General features: G+C 42.2%; 4 protein-coding genes across 10 annotated transcripts in view; 3 read left to right on the forward strand and 1 right to left on the reverse strand.

The window, feature by feature from the left end:
• rbck1 (RanBP-type and C3HC4-type zinc finger containing 1) overlaps positions 1 to 865 on the reverse strand; it is a 22,918-nt gene extending 22,053 nt beyond the window's left edge. Inside the window, exon 1 of the mRNA XM_079808075.1 lies at positions 628 to 865. The gene's annotated coding sequence lies outside the window, so the exon portion shown is untranslated. The remainder of the gene's footprint in view (positions 1 to 627) is intronic.
• An 879-nt stretch (positions 866 to 1,744) lies between these two features.
• On the forward strand, positions 1,745 to 11,164 carry rpp14 (ribonuclease P/MRP 14 subunit). Of its 5 annotated transcripts, none has more exons than XR_013815887.1 (7): positions 1,745 to 1,796; positions 2,094 to 2,198; positions 2,309 to 2,393; positions 8,999 to 9,075; positions 9,283 to 9,361; positions 9,614 to 10,279; positions 11,009 to 11,164. XR_013815887.1 is itself a non-coding variant. In XM_079808119.1 (6 exons), exons 1-6 carry the CDS (start codon positions 1,777 to 1,779, stop codon positions 9,671 to 9,673), a joined length of 426 nt encoding a protein of 141 aa, XP_079664245.1. In that variant the 5' UTR covers positions 1,750 to 1,776; the 3' UTR covers positions 9,674 to 10,434. The 5 variants fall into 5 exon arrangements, 1 of the variants encoding a protein (XP_079664245.1); XR_013815888.1 differs by having other exon boundaries at positions 1,750 to 1,796; positions 9,614 to 10,270; positions 11,035 to 11,164; XR_013815889.1 differs by having other exon boundaries at positions 1,750 to 1,796; positions 9,614 to 10,256; positions 11,035 to 11,164.
• Positions 9,747 to 10,208, forward strand: LOC307120208 (hydroxyacyl-thioester dehydratase type 2, mitochondrial-like; the record flags this gene model as incomplete). Its single annotated transcript, XM_079807093.1, has 1 exon — positions 9,747 to 10,208. The coding sequence occupies one exon, from the start codon at positions 9,747 to 9,749 to the stop codon at positions 10,206 to 10,208; it is 462 nt and encodes a 153-aa protein (XP_079663219.1).
• A 1,886-nt stretch (positions 11,165 to 13,050) lies between the features above and the next one.
• The window catches only part of pxk (PX domain containing serine/threonine kinase), a 35,056-nt gene continuing 32,928 nt past the window's right edge, over positions 13,051 to 15,178 (forward strand). For all 3 annotated transcript variants that reach the window (XM_079808074.1, XM_079808072.1, XM_079808073.1), the window contains exons 1-2: positions 13,051 to 13,287; positions 14,241 to 14,291. In XM_079808074.1, the coding sequence (XP_079664200.1) occupies positions 13,174 to 13,287; positions 14,241 to 14,291 (165 nt within the window). In that variant the 5' untranslated portion in view covers positions 13,051 to 13,173. The remainder of the gene's footprint in view (positions 13,288 to 14,240; positions 14,292 to 15,178) is intronic.

Genomic DNA, 15,178 nt, shown 5'->3' on the forward strand with positions numbered 1-15,178 from the left:
ATATATATATATATATATATATATATATATATATATATATATATATATATATATATATATATATATATATATATATATATATATATATATAAATTAGATGTCCAAAAAACAAACAATAAAAGTGCTGTGCTTCTATGGTATCTGTAATTCTGTATATGTTCTGCAGCTGATTTAACCCATAACATTTAGGTTTGTAGGGGTCATTTAATATATTTATCTCGAGTCGGTGACGTTAAATCATATTTTTAAAGCTCATTAACATGTTAGCCATTGTTTTTAGTGTGATACCATATTCATATATCTATAGAATTTAATTATTTACTCTATATTCAATGCCAGAATACAGTAGAGCTATTATAATGGACATTTAGTGTGTAAAAATGAAGCATTCTAACACTGTTTACAAACATGGCAGGGTCCAAAGTACGTGTTGTTAGTGTAATAATTAACTACATCACAATAGAAATGACTGAATATGAATAAAATGTTTGTTTACATCTAAGAAAGGCCGTAAAAAGTGCATTGCGCATTTTTACCTTATATATAAAAGTAAACAAACAAACAACAGCCGCTTCTCAACTCAACAACAGCGACTGTAACACAAATATACGAGTAAAAGACACTTACCGACCATAGGACAGTTGTGTGGAAACACTCGTCGTGTTGTGTAAGTGTGTGTGTGTGTGTGTGTGTGTGTGTGTGTGTGTGTGTGTGTGTGTGTGTACAAGACCCGGTTAATTAAAATATCCGAGTTATTCTCAAAACAGGGGATTTTAGAGGAATGAAAAGTGAAAGAAGCCACTTCAGGAAGTTCTGAGGAAAGTCTCGAGAGCTTGCGCAACTCCGTCGACACACGCGGAAGACTGTAGTAGCTACTAATGCTGTACATTTAGGCGATATAATACAATAATATTACAATATATTATAATAATTATAGTTTTTTTTCGCGAGCAAACGTAGCCAAATTAAGTCATAATAAAAAAAGTTAGCAGTAAACGTGACCGCTTTCGTTGAAATAGTGTTTGTAAAAAATATAAATATTAAAAAAAAATAACTTGTTTTGACTTTTATCGAGGTGTTCTCGCGAGATTTGACAGCGCAACTCCATCGACACACGCAGAAGACCGTAGTATTTATTTATTTATGTTTTATATTAATTCAAAGAACAATAACATAATGTATCCGGAAACAGTATAACAAGAAAAAAGAGGTAAAAATGTACAATAAATAAAAAAAGTTGGCAATGGGGAAAAAATTCAGAGCAAAAACATAAAATAAATCCATAGATAAACATAAAATAAATGTATTAGTAAGTTCTTAAAGCGTTCTTATTCAAAGAATCTCTGATACTGTCAATATATAAACACATTTCAGTTAAGAACATTTGGTAAATTTACACTTATGAAAGTGAAATTTGGTTAATAATATAACATTCTTGTTCAGAATAGCTAGTAAAGCCAAAGAGCACATTTTCCCACAAGAGTGAAAGAGTACAGTAGTATTAATGCTGTACATTTATGCTCTATATATAATAAATAATATTACAATATATTAAAATAATTACAGTTTTTTGCGAGCAGAAAAATATATATATTCGTAGCGAACGTAGCCAAATTAAGTCATAACAGCAACAAAAATAGCGGTAAATGTGACTGCTTTGGTTGAAATAGTGTTTGGAAACGAATATAAAATAATTATTTAAAAAATTGTGTTGACTTTTATCGCGGTGCTCTCGCGAGATTTGAGAGAGGGCACATTGCGCTGCGCGTGCTGTGAATGAAGGACGAACACACACAGTGAGTTTATCAGTCTTTAGACCTCTAAACAGTTGTTTAATTGCATGATACAATGTAAATAGTGTTTTAATCTCCGTAGCTTAAGTGTGTTGGGTTATATTCAATACAGACCATGCACGTGAGCTTGAATAAACCCCAAAAATGCTTCTTATTTTAATAATAATTCACCTTTAGTACTTGGTGCATTCTCATATACCTCGCTACTGAATAATTACCATGTTAGCATTGCAGCTATATTTATATAAACACCATTCATGAGGTCATCAGTTCTGAACACGTGTTATTTCTTCATTCTAGCAGATCATCTGAAAGGATTTCACCGCTAGTAATGGAGGAAGCCTCTACATTTGAGCGCCATGTTCAGAAAAACGCTTCAGTTTATCATTATATGAAGATATCTCTGTAAGTGTCATGAGACAGGTCAGTTTTGATCTGGTCATTTTTATGGCATTCTTTAGATGGTGCATGTAAAACGGCCGAAACCTTTCTTTGCTTTTTTTTGTTGTTTTTAGGGTTTTGGAGAATGGAAACAGAAATATTTCTCCTGCAGAGTTCAAGCAATTGATGATTCGTGGACTTAAAGACCTGTACGGAGAGGTGAGCTCGTCTCAGCCATGAACGAGTATAGCTTCTGTAACGGTTCACAATTTAAAGGGATAGTTCACCCAGAAATGTTCTCCTCTCCTTCAAGTCAAACCCGTCAGCCCTTCGTTCATCTTCAGAACACAGATGAAGATATTTCTGATGAAGTCCGAGAGCTCTCTGAGCCCCCTATAGACAGCAATTTAACACTTTTAAGGGCCAGAAAGGAAGTAAAGACATCGTTAAAATAGCCCATGTGACTCCAGTGGTTCAACCTTAATGTGATGAAGAGATGAGAATACTTTAGTGCGCAAAAACAAACACAAATACCGACTTTATTCAACAATTACCGTCTCCAGAGCTGTTGGCGTAGTAAATACAGTGCAGTGCTTCCGCGTTATGTGGCGTTCACACCGGACGCGATTCGCGCGAAGGTGGACGCGTGTACATTTTGAGTTTACTCGCGCGAATCGCGCGTGACATTCACTGCACAACAGATGCGAATTCGCGTCATGGGCGGGGCTTCCGCCAGCAGCTCGTCTCGTTGAGAAATGGCTGACATGGACTGTGTTAACATGTCCTTTTTTTTGTTCATATCTACTGTTAATGTGTGGCAAAACGTAGTTTTAAGACTTTTTCAGTCGATAATGTAGTTGTTTAAAGCTCAAATCTGTGGTTTATTTACATAAACAGTGCCTATTTGAACATTTTATCTGCCGTTGTCGGAGCTGTGAGCTCCAGCGGATCAGCGCGCTCAGCGCACGTGAAAGCCGGCGAGGGCAACCTTTCCTCGGCCAGTCCTTCTGCCGTCTACCGCTGGCTCTGATGTCTCTGTGGTGTGTCTCGAGCTATAATTCGTCTTGTAACGGCCGATCTTTGGTCTCATGGATCTATAATTTGTTCCCTGGCAAATCGTTTAGGCTGAGGGCAAAGATAAGTTTCATTACTTTATATTTTTAGGCTATAACTGTACGTTGCAGTTGTAACGTTAGCCTACTAGCACTGACTTTGAATGTTTGACTGCATTGTTTGCTTTTTCATGTATAGCTTGTTATACATTACTTATACTTTTGTATTATTGATCATACATAAACTTGCATTTAACAAAAAGAGACTGGGTTGTGTTTCATGTCATTTAATGTTATCACAGTGATAATCATATTGTCTGAACCAGATATTAATATACAGATTTTCTCCTCATTGTTGTCACTACTAGAGCAAGCTCCTGATTGGTTAACGCGGCGCGAAATATCCGCCAAAGTTCAGATTTTTCAACTTGAGCGTTTCGCGCGATTCGCGCGAATCGCGCGTTCAAAACGCTCAAGTCGCGTCCTTCTCGCCGCCTCAATCGCGCGAATCTCGCCGCCTCATTCGCGCGAATCGCGCCGCAGAATGCCATTTCGCGTCTCTGCATTGACTTAACATGTAAATCACTCGCGCGAATCGCGTCCGGTGTGAACGCACCATTACGTCGCACCGTGTCCTAAGATACGCAACGCAATGAGATTCCAGCGACTCATGTCTGCTTTGATGTCACTCGCACATGTGCTGTTGTATGTGCACCGTCCACGGTCCCAAAAATTGGGCTGCACACGGACAGTGCGCGCGGCCATCTGCGGACTCTCCTGATGGCGATAATTACATCACACGGACTGTCAGGGAACTCTCGCGCTCCACTCCATCTGTTGAGAGTGTGAGCTGCAGGGTTCCTACGGGGTTTGGAAAAGTATGGAATTTGATTTGAGTAATTTCCAGGTCTGGAAAAGTATGGAAAAAATAAATCAGAGTATGGAAAAATATTTATGTTTCCAGACTATTGTCCCTATTTCATTTTCTAAATATAAAATTAAGAATTTCTAAATGTATATAATAAATATATACACAATCGTTTTTTTCAATGAATGGAAAACGTGTAGCCTAGCTATGGCAGTAAAGGTCAGACCTGTGTGTTCCTTCCTTTTCACAGTTCAACAGTGGTTAACACAGCACTTTGTAGTTTGAGAAGTAAGTTGGGTTAAGGCCCGGGTATACTTCACTTACCGCGCCCGGACGCATCACGCGCGCAGCCCTATCCGCGCGTCTTTCAAAGTATACTACACAACGGATGCGCAGTAAAAAAAGTCTATGCTCTACCAGACATCGGAGGGCAGCACTGAGTCCTGTCATCAACGGGACATTCGCTGGGCATGATCGGAGAAGAACTGTAGTGCATCCACCATTGCAACATAGTTTGGAAGAAACACTGAAGAATCAAAAATTCTCTCTTTTTTCCAAGCGTGTTGTTTTTAAACCGGTCTTTGCACACTCTTCTTCGACGGCTGAACACTGTGCTCAATACTGTGCGTATTGCCACCTAGTGGACTCTTCTGTACTGCTGGCGCATGCGCTGTTGCACGCGGACCGTCCGCGCGGTCTGAAAATTTGGGCTGCGCGCGGATGGGGTGTGCGGCCGGCCGCGACCCCTCCGAGTGACGAAAATTACGTCATGCGGGCGGTGCACGAACGCGGACGGCCGAAGTATACCCGGGCCTTTAGAGTCGATGGTGGAGTTCTTAAAGGAATAGTACACCGAAAATGAAAATTTGTCATTATTTCACCCCCATGTCTTTCAAAACCATAAGACTTTATTATATTAACATTTTTAATATTTTAAATCTGAGAGATTTTAGTCCCTTTATTAAAGGACTAGTTCACCCCAAAATGAAAATGTCCTAATCATTTACTCACCTCAATGCCATCCAAGATATCCAGGCCTTACTTTCTTCAGTGAAAGATAAATTCAGTTTTTGAGCATTTTGGATGGCATTGGGGTGAGTAAATGATTAGGACGTTTTCATTTTGAGGTGAACTAATGCTTTAAATATCTTCATGTGTCCAAGATTTCCAAGATTAACAAAAGTCTTATTAGTTTAGAATGACATGAGGGTAAGTAAATTATGATAGAAATTACATTTTTGGGTAAATTAATAACCCTTTAAAAAAAATTGACTGATTTAGCATTTTGATCGTTAAGATCACAAAAGGCAATATTTTAATATAGGATTTCTAAATATTAGATAGCCTACATAGAGGTTTTGACTCAGAGTGTAACAGACTTGTCGGAACCAATAGCATTGTGGGTAAGTGGTTCGCCATGTAGTGCTGTTGTGCTTCGGGAGACCTGAGTTCGAGTCCTGCCTCATGGACTTTCCCCAACCCCCCCCCCCCCTCTCTCTCCCTCCTTACTTCCTGTCTTGCTACTTTCCTATCCTAATAAAAGGCAAAAACGGCAATACTAAATCTGTAGAATGTAACACTTGTTAGCAGTTGAATTTGAAAACATTTTTATCAGAACAAGTTAAATATGGTCGCAAAAATCTGTAGGAAGTCTGGAAATTCGAGTCTGGAAAAGTATGGAATTTTGAAATAAATTGTGTAGGAACCCTGGAGCTGGTCAAGGTACACTCCTTTGGCCAGGAAGGCCGGGTTTGGTTAATTTCCCGCATCCAGATGCGTCACACACGCAGTCGAATGAGCGCGGATGACCGAGTTCAATGCGCTGTTGTATGCGCACCTTCCATGCATTCTCAAAAAAAAACAAAAAAAAATTTAATTCCATTGAGCTGCATGCTGACGGGATACTTTGGACTTAAGTGCAGATGGGTTCGGAATGCGTGCTTCTGAGTGAACTTTGTCCGCAAGTGGTCAAGTCACTCATACGCTGTGGCATGCGCACCGAAGGCCCTCCTGTTGACGAGAATTTACGTCACACGAATGGTGCGCAGAACGCAGACATCCAAAGTATACCTGGAGCTTTAAGGTCAGCGTTTTTAGGCTCGTTACAAACTGTAATGGTGCCGTCATGACCTGATGGTTGATCTGGAGGCTAGGTGTGAACCTCCGTTTAAGCCTTTAGAATCCTTGAATATAAAGGCCTGTACACACCGGGACGAATATCGCGCGCGCTTATCGCCAGCGTTTTTCGTGCCGTTTTTCGGCGCGTCTTGAGTGTTCACACCCAAGCGATTTTCACTGGCGCTGCGCCGAGTGAACGTGCACATTCAGTAGATGCGCTCCCGGTACACAAGATGGTGCTGCGGCACTTTAAGCCTCTGACACTCGCTTGTCACACAGAAGGAGAAGAGAGACAGTATTTACGTGCTTGCCAAAACCACAGATATATTATGTATATGGACAAAACCATTCACACACTTTTTGCTAACTGGCAAGCAGCATTAGCAGTTCATCTTCTTCTTTGTCTACTTACTACTTCTTCGTCGTATCAATGTGTGCTCGGCAAGGGCGTTTTGTGCTTGAGCGCCACCAAGTCGTGTTTTACTGTCACTTCAGCAGCTCCAGGCACGTGAACAAAAGCGCTGATCTCATTGGTCGGCCAGTTTTTTACGCGCCGCGTCAAAATAAAAAAACGAACCCGAGGCGTTTTTTTAAAAATGACGCTTTTACGCCTGGCGTTTTGCGCGTCGGTGTGAACACTCACATTGGCGCCCATTGTTTAGTCCCGAGGCGTTAAACGTCGGCGATAAACGCGTGCGAAAATCGTCCCGGTGTGAACAGGCCTTAAGGATGATTCTTTGTCATGGATACTGGCACCAGCAAAGCATGTTGGTTATCTTCATGCGCTATTGGTGCCCTTTTGATGCCCTTTGCTGTTTGCACCCAAGCTGCACTTGGTGGTGTTGCATCCAAATGCGGCGTATATGCCTAAAGTCAGGTTGGGAGTATGCTCTCGTTCGAGCTGTCTGCCCTGTGAAGTCTCTGACTCAGAGGAAAACAGGATACTTGCTTTGTGCTTTGCGCCATTTGCGATTTGTACGCAGGTGCATTGGGCAGTTGCAGGCTATGCACTCGCCTGACCAGCCTTTGGTCATGTTTTCCAGCTCAGCCAGTGGGAAGCCGCTATCTGAGCGATGTCTTTCACATTGGATTGTACAAGGCTATTTCTATAGCATGGAAGGAGTTGGTTCTGCCTGGTGAGGTGTGTGAGCACTCTAAAGGGCATGGAGATGTCAGGGGCTTGGGTTAATATTCTCTGGGATGCCAGCTGGGCATCACTGTGCGTTTGTCCGCTGGACCCGCTAGTTGCCACTACGGCAACAGTAACTCAGACTGTGCAACCACAGGGGTTTTTATAGGGGCCATGCATCTTTCCCTCGGAAAAGGGTTATGTGGCGGTGCTGGTCTATTACACTTAGTTCAGCGACTTGGCGGGGCGTGAATATATGTCCCATAGTCATGTGTTGTACCGAGTTGACCGACTGAATGGGAACGTTGAGTTATGCATATAACAACTGTTCCCAGAAGGAGGGAAACGAGATACAACACATGACTATGGGACAGATATTCACGCCCCGCCAAGTCGCTGAACTAAACGTAATAGACCAGCACCGCCACATAACCCTTTTCCGTCGCCCACGTCGTAATGCGTCATTGGCCTTTCAGGCGTGAATAAAGGTGTCTTCAGCAGATGGCGCTAGAGCGCGATATCCCATAGTCATGTGTTGTACCTCGTTTCCCTCCTTCTGGGAACAGTAGTTATATGCATAACTCAACGTTATGAATCAGTGAGTCGATTCAGCGGTTTGGAGCGTTATGAATCAGTGAGTCGATTCAGCGGTTTGGAGCGTTATGAATCAGTGAATCGATTCAGCGGTTCAGAGCGTTATGAATCAGTGAGTCGATTCAGCTGTTTGGATCGCGAAAGTCACGTATTTCAGCAGTTTGACACGCGATCTGAATCATGAATCGACTCACTGATTCATAACGCTTCGAAGCTTCATGATGCCGTGTTTTGAAATCGGTCATCACTATATAAGTCGCTATTTAGGTTTTGATTGCGCACAAAAACTATTCTCGTCTCTTCATAAAGTTATTGTTGACCCGCTGTAGTGAGATAGACTTTGTATCGACGTCTTTAGTGTCTTTTATGGGTCTTGAGTGTGTAAAGTGCATTGAGCCAATGGACTGGAGTCCTTTCTGAGCCATCGGATTTACACTAAGGTCTGGTCCACACGTACACGGGTATTATTATAACCAGAGTTTTTCCTCCTCCGTGTTCCGAAGATGAACGGAGGTCTGACGGGTGTCCAACCACATGAGGCTCAGCCATTAATGACAGAATTTACATTTTTGGGTGAACTAACGCTTTAAGAGATCGCACTTTGTGCATTGGAAGCACTCAAATGTCTGTTTTGTAAAGCTACCTCTGTAAAACAGGAAGTTATTTATTCATTTTTTCAGAAGTTGTAGCTTATTCCTTTTATAAAGCTGCAGAACTTGACTCAATGTTTTGTAAATTTGAGCCGTGTGTTTATTAAGGTCTTCAATAAAACAAGATGAGAACTTAAATATTCCCAGCACTTTCTGTGATGTAGTGCTTTTTTTCTCTTTTTCATCAAACCGCAGTTTTTGCAAGTTCCATCGCATAAAATTGCATAAATATCCCGCATTTTCCATCGCATATTTTAAGAAAACGTGCCACATAATCAAGGATTTTTGCCCGCAACAATCACAAAAAAAAGCCGCATTTTTCTGGAAGGACTGAAATTGTTTAATGATATTCTATGTCTATATATCCTGCGTTCTGACTGTTTCTGATGTTCAATATATTTTATCTATGGCAGATTGGAGCTTCTATTCCATTTGATCTGCTGAAGTTTGATGAGAACAAACTGACCGGCATACTCCGAGTGTACAACAGGTGAGGACTGATCCTAGGACAGATTTAGGCTAAGCAATGGTTTACTTGACGTACAGAACTGTTTGCAAACATGGGGTGTACCTCTGGGCTCAGGTTTGGGACCGTTTTAATTTCAAATTTTTTTGTTGAAAGTAGTATCTAAAATGAATACACACACCCATTTTGTCTGTCTAATGATGTTTTAATGTTCTCTTGTCTTCATCTCAGCGGGCTGGTGAAATTGTGGAGTGCATTAACGTTACTTGGATCCTTTCAAAATGAGCCGTGCGCCTTCAGAATCACACAGGTACGGTTTCACATGAAGCTGATTCAACATTTACTGGAGCCCTGAGTCTGCAGTCTTTGATTGCCACTGGATTGCAGTAAAGAGCTCGTGGATCAATTATATCTCGGCCAGGAATGACTCGGCATCATTTTAGCGTGGCTATTGGCATTCTGTCAGAAAGGCGGTTCCTGTGTGGCTGTTTATCTCGTTTTAGATACTGAAACCCTTCAAGTTCTGTGTTGTGTGACTCTAATTTTCTTTCTATCGTTACAGGTGTCGCCGTTTTTGCTAGCATTGTCTGGGAATAGCCGTGAGCTCCAGTTGACATTGTGAGGTCGGCCTACAAAACAATACCTTGGAAAAAATAATGACGTTCTTTCTTAGAAGAGGTATTTTCTACAGAGATATGTACCATTTTGTCAACTCAGCACTGGTGGTTCCTGCATCCCTCGCTGCGGGGCAAAGGTCGCTTCACATCGGGGAACGGGCCTCGCTTAGCAAAGCATTCAGTGCCAGAGACGTCGCGCTTTTTGCTGAGCTGACAGGGGACACGAATCCTCTCCACCTCGACCCCGAATACGCCAAAACCACCTCTTTTGAGACGCCCATTGTGCACGGAGTGCTGATTAACGGTCTGATCTCAGCAGTTCTTGGGACTAAGTTGCCCGGGAAAGGCTGTGTGTTTCTCCACCAGGAAATACGCTTTCCAGCGCCCCTGTACATCGGAGAGGAGGTCGTGGCGGAAGTGGAGGTTCGAAAGATCAAAATGTCCTTCGCTTTCATTGCCGTTTCCTGCGCTGTCAAAGACAAAGTGGTCATGGAGGGAGATGTCATGGTTATGATGCCGCAGAATGGAGAGCGATCGTGAGGAGTTGGAGTCCGTTTTTGGGTTATACTGCCAGGAGTTAAAGGGTTAGTTCAGCCAAAAATGTAAATTCTGTCATTAATGACTGAGCCTCATGTGGTTGGACACCCGTCAGACCTCCGTTCATCTTCAGACACAAATGAAGATATTTTAGTGTAAATCTGATGCTCTGAAAGGCCTCCATTGGCTCAACTTTACACTCTCAAGACCCTTAAAAGACACTAAAGACGTCCATACAAAGTCCATCTCACTACAGCGGCTCTACAATAACTTTATGAATCGGCGAGAATAGTTTTTGTGCGCAAAAAAACCCTAAATAACGACTTATATAGTGATGACGATTTCAAAACACGGCATCATGAAGCTTCGAAGCGTTATGAATCAGTGAGTCGATTCAGCGGTTCAGAGCGTTATGAATCAGTGAGTCGATTCAGCAGTTCAGAGCGTTATGAATCAGTGAGTCGATTCAGCAGTTTGGATCACCAAATTTCAGCAGTTTGACGGTTTGACATGCGATCCGAATCATGAATCGACTCACTGATTCATAACGCTTCGAAGCTTCATGAGGCCGTGTTTTGAAATCGTCATCACTATATAAGTCGTTATTTAGGGTTTTTTGCGCACAGAAACTATTCTCGTCTTCATAAAGTTATTGTAGAGCCGCTGTAGTGAGATGGACTTTGTAACTTTAGTCTTTAGTGTCTTTTAAGGGTCTTGAAAGTGTAAAGTTGAGCCAATGGAGGCCTTTCAGAGCATCAGATTTACACTAAAATATCTTCATTTGTGTCTGAAGATGAACGGAGGTCTGACGGGTGTCCAACCACATGAGGCTCAGTCATTAATGACACAATTTACATTTTTGTGTGAACTAACCCTTTAATGTTCTCCGCTTATTTTTGTTCTTTTGAAATGTGACGCTCACTCAAAGATTCATTTGTTCTGTTTCAATAAACTGTGAGAAAATAACCTGTTGGCTTAGTTCTTTGGTGTCCAACCTTGACAAGCAGATAATATAAAAGCAGTGCTGTTAAAGCTGCACTATGTAAGATTTTTTCAGTAAATATCCAAACACCACTAGACCAGAGTACTCAATATCCCAAATGTTTCCGACTATTTGTAAATGGTGAGATGCTCTTTTACCCGAGGAACTGGGACGTGTGAGGGCGTGGCCTGTCGATGACATCATATCCACGGTTTTATTCTGCAGAAACGCTTTCCTCTCACTGCAGTGTGAACAAGTGTCATAGCAGAGTAACGCCATCCCATCATCAACACACTCAGATGTGTCTAATATGAAAACTTAGTGCACCTTTTAACATAATAGTATTACAATTACATCGAAAGAAAAGTTGGCATTTGCTGGTTTATTTAAAGGAACACTCCACTATTTTTGAAAATGGGCTCATTCTCCGACTCCTCTAGAGTTAAACCGTTTTCTCATCCATTCAGCCGATCTCCGGGTCTGCACTTTTAGCATAGCTTAGCATAGATCATTGAATCTGATTAGACCGTTGGCATCTCGCTCAAAAACGACCAAAGAGTGTTGATATTTCTCCTATTTAAAACTCGACTCCTCTGTCGTTCCATTGTGTGCTAAGACCGACGGAAAATGAGAAGTTGTGATGTTCTAGGCCGATATGGCAGGAACTATTCTCTCATTCCTGCGTAATAATCAAGAGCTGTGAGCTGCCCCATGAGTGCAGCGGCGCAATGATATTACACAGCGGCTGAAAATAGGCTAACTTCAGTCAACATAACCAACGGGACGACCGGCTCACACAGGGAGCGCTGGGACTATTTTCAGCCGCTGCGGAATATCATATCAAGAGAGATGCTAACGGTCTAATCAGATTCAATGATCTATGCTAAGCTATGCGTAGAGTGCGTGCTATGCTTAAAACGGTCAAACTCAACTGTTTAACTCTAGGTGAGTCGGAGAATGAGTCGAAAAATAGTGGCATGTTCCTTTAAAACTAAATCTTCTGTAATGCATCCATGTTTTCCCAGTGTAAAAACATTTATCTTAATCCTCAATGCTTTCATTGTAGCTCTCTCCAGAGTTCAGTGAAAAATGTGTTTATAAGCAATAAAAAGTTGAATATTTGGTGTATACTTTGTACATTGGGCAAAAAGTCTATAAACAATAATTATGAATAAAAACTAAGACATCATATTTGAGTGTTACTCCAACTGGTCACATGATTTTCCCATGTCAACATTTAGCCTCAATGCTAGCAGCTTTGCAAAGATGCAAAGCTTGTGTGTTACAAACGCCAACATAATACGCATCACAACAGACATATAAATGAAGTTGAAAATTTTTATTTGTTACTTTGCCAAGTTTAATTTCATACCGAGCCTCACAAGAGAAGATATGACTAAATTTAGCCGTGTGGTTTCCTGTCAGAGTGGGCTACTATAACACAGCGTCACTTTTTTCATTGGAAAACAACTTAAGTACTGTATGTATATATTCGGTGTTTTAAATGGACAGGGTTAAAATATTTGTACAAAAGCGCGTCGTTGAAAATTGTTTGTTACTTTGCCATGTTTCATTTCATACCGAGCCTCACAAGAAAAGATATGACTGAATTTAGCCGTTAGCCTTGTGTGGTTTCCTTTCAGAGTGGGCTACTATAACACAGCGTCACTTTCTTCATTTTCGATTCTATTGTCAGGGAAATACAACTTAAGGACTGTACACATGTATATAGTCGGTGTTTTAAATGGACAGGCTTGAAAGATTTGTACAAAAGCGCGTCGTTGACTTTCTCTCGAGTAGACGAGCTCCTCTCAGGCAAATCATCTACGTCGTCACATTTCACTGGCAGTTTCTGATTCGTTTCTCCCACGTTGTCACAAGCACAGTCGCGCAGTGAACCGTCACGTCCTTTTACCGACAGGGGCGGGCTCTCGGTTAAACCGAACCCTGTCGAACCGGGGGTGTTTGGTGTTGTTTTGATGCGGGATGGCGTTCATGGAGCAGCAGCCGCAGCCGTTGTCCGGGAGGAAGCCGCCGCTGGACGACACCGTCCCGCTGAGCGCCGTGATCGAGGCCAGCCAGAGCTTACAGTCGCACACGGTAAACAACCACCGGGAGCTTCTCCCGAAGAGCAATAACACCGATTATAAATGCGCATTGAACTGCCAGCAGATCAGGGTTAATGTGGCTTGAGGGTTGATTCAACTCATTGTTGATTAATCGATTATTTGTCGATTAATCTCATGTTTATGTCTGTAGTAGGAACAATGTACATTTGGTGAAATGTATGTGATTTTTATTTTAAACATTTAGCAAATATCAACTTTAAATAGATGTTTATTTAAAGTCAAATATGCTGAACACAATCAAAACATTTTTTTAAAGTGATATGCTAATATTAGTTTAAGAGGGTATTTAGTACAATCAGTTTTAAACCATCTCTCATGTGACATGTCATGGCTCTGTAATTTGCATTTGTGCTGAATTTCCTTGAGCTAAGCCACAACGGATTCGAGTATTTCCTTTCTCTTCATCTCTTCATCATGATCATATGAACTCTACTTTCGCTTTAGGAAACTTTACAACCTGTTAAATCTTAGTTTGCTCGATGTGAGATCCTAAATCATCCGGTATTATGATTGATTACATATATTTAGTTATTTTGTAATCTGAAGACCCCAGTGTGTAAATCACCTTTGCTCTTGTTTTAGTCGTATGGAAACTTTCAGGTGACATTTTAAAGGACAGTCAAACATTAATGAGTGTAAACGCAGGGTCACCGTGAGGCTTTACGTTTGGTTCTTCTCACTTCCTGATTTGATATTGCTTCACAATTCTTTCATAAAAACCACAAATGTGTGACGACATGGTTCCGGTCTCTTGAATTCCCAATGTTGTGAAGAGATAAAAAAACAAAGCTGGACTTGTTGAGGTCGGGCTGGGGGCGGAAGACCAGCTCAACTGGTTCTTCTGGAGGGGTTTTGCTGTTGTGCTGGTTTTCATGTTTATTTGCTAGTTTGGATTCGGTCATCATTGGGTTTCTCTGTTGACAGGAGTACATCATTCGGGTCCAGAGGGGCGTTTCCACAGACAACAGCTGGACGGTGAGCTAGGACTGTCTGTCTGTCTGTCTGTCTATCTGATGCTGTCTGACTGTCACGCTTCTCTGATGCTGTCTACCTGTCACGCTTCTCTGATGCTGTCTACCTGTCACGCTTCTCTGATGCTGTCTGACTGTCACGCTCTCTAATGCTGTCTGCCTGTCTGTCTGCTTGTCTGTCTGTCGCTCTCTCTGTCGCTGTCTACCTGTCGCTCTCTCTGTCTGTCTGTCTGCCTGTCACGCTTCTCTGATGCTGTCTACCTGTCACGCTTCTCTGATGCTGTCTGCCTGTCACGCTTCTCTGATGCTGTCTGCCTGTCACGCTTCTCTGATGCTGTCTGCCTGTCTGTCTATCTGATGCTGTCTGACTGTCACGCTTCTCTGATGCTGTCTGACTGTCACGCTTCTCTTATGCTGTCTGCCTGTCTGTCTGTCTGCCAGTCACGCATCTCTGATGCTGTCTGCCTGTCTGTCTGTCTGATGCTGTCTGACTGTCACGCTTCTCTGATGCTGTCTGACTGTCACGCTTCTCTGATGCTGTCTGCCTCTCTGTCTGTCGCTCTCTCTGATGCTGTCTGACTGTCACGCTTCTCTGATGCTGTCTGACTGTCACGCTTCTCTGATGCTGTCTGCCTCTCTGTCTGTCACTCTCTCTGATGCTGTCTGACTGTCACGCTTCTCTGATGCTGTCTGCCTCTCTGTCTGTCGCTCTCTCTGATGCTGTCTGACTGTCACGCTTCTCTGATGCTGTCTGCCTCTCTGTCTGTCGCTCTCTCTGATGCTGTCTGACTGTCACGCTTCTCTGATGCTGTCTGACTGTCACGCTTCTCTGATGCTGTCTGCCTCTCTGCCTGTCGCTCTCTCTGATGCTGTCTGCCTGTCTGTCTGCTT

This window comes from Gobio gobio, assembly GCF_949357685.1.
Source record: "Gobio gobio genome assembly, chromosome: 24".
Taxonomy (NCBI): domain Eukaryota; kingdom Metazoa; phylum Chordata; class Actinopteri; order Cypriniformes; family Gobionidae; genus Gobio; species Gobio gobio.

What these genes read in the sequence shown, in the direction of transcription:
- rpp14 (XM_079808119.1), top strand. Translation starts at nt 1,777, where the DNA reads ATGAAGGACGAACACACACA. An exon ending in ATACTCCGAGTGTACAACAG is followed by an intron (nt 9,076 to 9,282) that starts GTGAGGACTGAT and finishes TCTTCATCTCAG; the next exon opens with CGGGCTGGTGAAATTGTGGA. An exon ending in GCGCCTTCAGAATCACACAG is followed by an intron (nt 9,362 to 9,613) that starts GTACGGTTTCAC and finishes CTATCGTTACAG; the next exon opens with GTGTCGCCGTTTTTGCTAGC.